The sequence below is a fragment of the Buceros rhinoceros genome, unplaced genomic scaffold, assembly GCF_000710305.1.
Source record: "Buceros rhinoceros silvestris isolate BGI_N320 unplaced genomic scaffold, ASM71030v1 scaffold10545, whole genome shotgun sequence".
NCBI lineage: Eukaryota > Metazoa > Chordata > Aves > Bucerotiformes > Bucerotidae > Buceros > Buceros rhinoceros.
Window position 1 is genome coordinate 24,726 of NW_010413411.1, and position 4,989 is coordinate 29,714.

Below are 4,989 nucleotides of genomic sequence, written 5' to 3' on the forward strand. Positions count from 1 at the left end.
GAGAAGCTTCAGCACTGTAAAGAAAAATGTTGAACAGTTTAAATGACTCTTAAGCAACCAGACTTCACAGAAGAAGCCACGTGGTCAATCTATTAACAAGACTATCACCAAGGGGAAGTCTCTCCGTATAGCTGATACGAACGATTTGCAAATTCAGCAGTGAGGAGTTTGTTCCCATGAACTATGAAGAGAAGCAAAACAAACACATACATTAAAAAAAGGTGGCTTGAATAGCCAACAAGTGAGTTTCAGGTAAGTCAGATTCCCTGGCTGAGATTTGCTTTAAATCCTTATGATTTTCATGATTAGAGCAGCAAAGAACTCCAGACACTAAGTGCAAAAAATCGGATGGATTTGCTGCAATTGACAGAAGTTTAGGAGCTTTTTCTCCCCAGGACCAGCCCCACCCGACAAGTCACCTTGTAATGATCAGTCTGTCCAAATTAATCCTTTGCTGCTTGGAAATCCATGCCGTGCGGTACAGCTTCTCAGCCGTCTTCAACACGTCTGCGTTGAGCCTTTGAATGAGTTGCTTCTCGGAGTTCACATAGAGCCGCTCCTGCTTGAGGTGGTGAGCCAGCGTGTGTATATCCAGCTTCACCATCTTGGGCAGCCAGCGGGTCACACAGCACACACTGGAAGAGAGACAGGAGATGACATGGGTGGATTCCGACAGTTCAGAACACGTTCTGTCCATGCTCCACTCCCTGGAGAGATGGGGCCCTTGCTACAGCTTAGGTGACACGAGCACAGGGAGATGACGAGGAGCCCCAGCGAGACTCACTGTCTGGTGAGCAGGGAGAAAAATTTCTGTACTTAACTACCCTGCACTCCAGCATGCTCACGGAACCAGCACTAGCTGAGCACTGGGGTGTGGTTATCTCTGGCCTGTTAAAACAAATACCCTTTCTCACCTACACTAAGAAGCACCAAGCTCCCAATATCGGTCTTTTCTGCTAAAAATTTTAAAATAAGAATAATAATATTACTAATTTAAAAAAAATAAATACATAAAAATATCAAGGAGTGTGAATACCTAGATCAGGCAGGAATTGGAAATGAGTCTGGAGACTTCGCTCAACAGTAGAAGTCATTCAGAAAAAATTCCTCAAATATTTTAATTCAGAAGAATATTTCTTTGGGCCACAATCCAAAAATGTTGTTTTAAAGAGAGAAAAACTGAAACAACCGTAGGCTTTCATAGCACATTGGGGACTAAAATCTACACAAACCACAGTTATGTCTCAATGTAACATCAGGTCTGACTTCCTAGTCAGAAAAAATCTTCATTACCAGTCAGCACAGCTAAACACCGAGCACCAGACCATTTAAACCAAGTTCAAGGAGCTAATCCATGTAAAAATTAACTCTATGGAAATTAAAAAAAAAACATTAACTTCATTAAAGCTGACAAGGGAAAGGGGAGAATCATGCAGATCAGATTATGTTTCCATGGAATCAATGATGAACTGCTTTGTGTCTTCCTCCCCACCAGAACTAACAGCCACAGTAGCTAACTCGGGAAGAAAAAGGGTTTGATCAGAGCTGTCCAGGGATCTGGTGATGAACCCTCGATGGTTCATCTGGTGATGAACAGCCACGCTACAGTTAAGGGAAAAACCATTTAGTCCCTGCGTGAGAAACTACCAACAGTGCACCAGGCGCTGGCCCTGTGCTCTCCCCTTCCGGTGTTTCAAAGATCTGTGGTTCGCTGCTCAGCGTCGCAGGAGATGTCCCTCTGAAGAACAGAGACCAGCTCCCTCATTGGGCACAGGGTTCCATTTGCTGGATTTTTTCAGTGTGTGGAGAAAGCCTGATAACCAGGGCTGCTGGCAACCGCTGCTGCTGCCTGTGTGTGACATTAAGTTCTTTTATCTACACTTTTAACCTCACATGCCTTCCACTAAGATGCTCTCAGAGAAATGATTAGAAAAAGAAACACTGATGTTACTGCCAACGTTCTTGGAGGAACAAAGAATGACTTCTTGCAACACATTTATTTTTAGGCCCAGAATTTAAGGGCTCACAAAAAAAGTAGCATTAAGCTTGACACTGCCTGCAAACACAGCAGTAATTAGTTATTAGGTCATGAGCTGTTGATACCAGCCAGGAAAAAGAAGTTGCATCCATAAAAACATCCATTCGTGACACCTGCAGAACCACCTCTTGTCTTCCCAGGGAATTTCTGCTGTACTTCAGAGCTGCTCACAGTTTATCAAACCTTCACCGGTCTAGCTGATGTTCTTCCACGTTACGGTGTCCACTCCCAGGCTCCACTTCTCCGACAGAGAGCCCGTCCAAGTGGATCCCCAGCTTGCGAGCACATTTCGGGGCAGGCCAGCAGACACACGTGGGGTACTCCTACGAGCTGCCTGGTGACTTCACCTGCGTTCCAACGCCTTTGCCATGCCAAATCTCAAAACCAGTGTCTATCTTTGTGTCACTCGTTATAAACACGTTCAGCAGTAGACAAGCTGATTACATGGCTTCTGAGGCGTCTCATATACTTAGAGATTTCTCTCACTGTTTCCCTCAGTGCCTTTTTTTTTGTCTTTCACTAGAGAAGATGTTTTCAGCTAACATTCAGAAAGCAAACAAGACTCCCACACAGCCCGGAGACCTAATGCACGTGCATAAAATCCACCTCTCCAGCAAACAAAACCAGCAACCAAACAGCAGAGGCAGTCAGACTCCTGCAAAACAACACTGTACCATTTGTGATGCCACCCAGAAAAACCACAGACAGAATGGCCTCACACGGACTCGGAGAGTGACGTTCCCACCTAACACAGAAATGACTTGGGCATCTCCTCACGACAGCCTCTGAACAGAGACACCAAAGCACCGAGAACCGTGAGAAGCTGCACACTGCAGCGTCTCTCACTTTCTGTAAACTATTTGTCACCATGAACTCCAGGCCCAAAAGAAGGCTCCAAAGCCTACCGCTGCCTGCCCCTGCACGCCTAAACGCACTGCTCCCGTGACTGCTGGGTAGCAGCGATCAGCCGGCCACTACCGCTGCGTGGGTTGTGAGCATCAGGTACCGTACTGGAAGGAACAGATGTCTGCACACAGCTGTATAAAAGAGAGAGCTGAGGAAAGTTAGATACCCCACGGTCTGCTGTGGCGGAAGAAACAACAGCTATTACATAGCTCCTGCTACGTGCCAAATATTTTTTGATCCAGGCAATTTCATTTTGATAGGAAAACATTTCATTTTTTGTCAGTTATTTCGAGACTGCTTAGTAACCTACTGCAAGCCGTGACACAGCAAGAGAAGCTTGCCCAGCGATTCAAACGACTTCACTTTGTGATGCTCCGCAGACCAACAACAAAGATTGCATGACCTGACGGCATCTAAGACGTTCTGCCCTGCTGTCAGCACAACACGAGTGTGCTCGCAACCCAAGACAATCCATCCCTTTGGTGAACGCGAGACACAGATCGCTTCCTACGATCAGAAGCCCGGGAAAACCCTACATTTAACCTTTAGGAACTGAACACCACCGAAGTCCATGGGATCGTACTGGGGCATACAGGAACGAGCAACACCTCTGTTGAATATTTCTGCTATTCAGTTGACAGAAAAAAGATTAAATCAACTAGTAAATACTCCCAGTGCACCAGATTCCCCTTCCTCCTCCAGCGCTTTCTGCTCAGCATTACTTGCTCCTCCTGAATCTCACTACGCAAGACTCAACTTCCAAAGCAAGTTTGGGCAGATCTACCATAGGCAGGGCAGGGCAAGGCAAAACTGAAATCACTCCGATCCACTGAGAAGTAACTCTAAGCAGCTCAAAAGCTTCCCAGCTAATTCACCCCAGATGAAGCACCCCTTTCTTCATTAATAGTTATAGTAACGACTAACAAGCCTGATTTCTTTATATAAGCTAACAGCCTGTCTCCCAGAGTTGAGCTGAAAAAGCCCATTTTCAGTAGGACAGTCCACCCTGACCCAGCTTATCTGCTGAACTCCTGCGTTACAACACCCGCCATCTCAAACCATCCACACGACATGCAAAACGCATTTCAGTTTGCTACAGTTCAACTATCTAACCAAGATTACTAAGAAACTCATACCTCAAATCTGCTTCTGCCCCACGGCTGCTCTGCAGCTGGCACTGAACACACTGTCTATCCAGCGACATTTATGCAACAGGAGCACCTCGTTTCTCACGGCCCTTCACAGGACTGATCAGTAGCGCACGGGGTCAGTTGGCTGCTAAATTCTCTATCACAGTATTACTCTGTCGCATAAAATCAACAAAAACATATAACCACGCTAAAATCTACTCCAGTTGCTTGTGATCTAGAACGAGGAGTTCCCCTTGCGGAAGGAGTCCCACTAAGAGACTTCTCATCGGAAGTGCAAAACTCGAAGCCACTCAAACTGACAAACCCAGCCTGCTCCCAGCCCCTTCTCTCAAGAGCAGCTCCCTTCCTTATCGTGATACATCCCACCTGCCGTCCTCCACGGCCGGTAACAGCTCCCGAGGAGAGTATATTCTCACACCACAACCCACATGTGAAGTATCTGAAGTATTTTGGAAGCCTCCGCAGCAGCAGGAGTTTGTGGGTCCATTTCCTAACCCCGCACCCTGCTCTTTCACAGAGGTGCGGTATTTCAGGTACCGCCTGTGCCATTCCCCGCCCCGTCATCTTCAACTGCTGCTTCTACTTACGAGTCAAGTGCATCGTCCACAAAAATAGCACTCTACCTATCGGAACGCGGGCTGTCACATGCTCGGGCTGGAGCCTCGGAACGGCTCTTTTCCTTCAGAGCACAGTATCATGACTTTGCAAGAAAAACGACAGATACCGGCATTAAGGGTCTGTTAGTCACGAAAAAGGGAAGTCACCACACGCATCCAGTTCCAAGTTTTAAACCTGCAAACGCCACCGGCCCCGGGACACGGAGGCGGCAGTGGGGCCTGGCCCCGGGCGAGGCGGCTGCCGGAGGCGAGCGGCGGATCGGCACTCGCGGAGCTC

At 47.3% G+C, this 4,989-nt stretch overlaps 1 protein-coding gene across 3 annotated transcripts in view; it reads right to left on the reverse strand.

Moving 5' to 3' along the window:
* GAPVD1 (GTPase activating protein and VPS9 domains 1) overlaps window positions 1-604 on the reverse strand; it is a 22,991-nt gene extending 22,387 nt beyond the window's left edge. For all 3 annotated transcript variants that reach the window (XM_010136712.1, XM_010136711.1, XM_010136710.1), the window contains exons 1-2: window positions 420-604; window positions 3-14 (exon numbers count right to left, since the gene is read on the reverse strand). In XM_010136712.1, the coding sequence (XP_010135014.1) occupies window positions 3-14; window positions 420-604 (197 nt within the window). The remainder of the gene's footprint in view (window positions 1-2; window positions 15-419) is intronic.
* Between the last annotated feature and the right edge of the window lie 4,385 nt (window positions 605-4,989).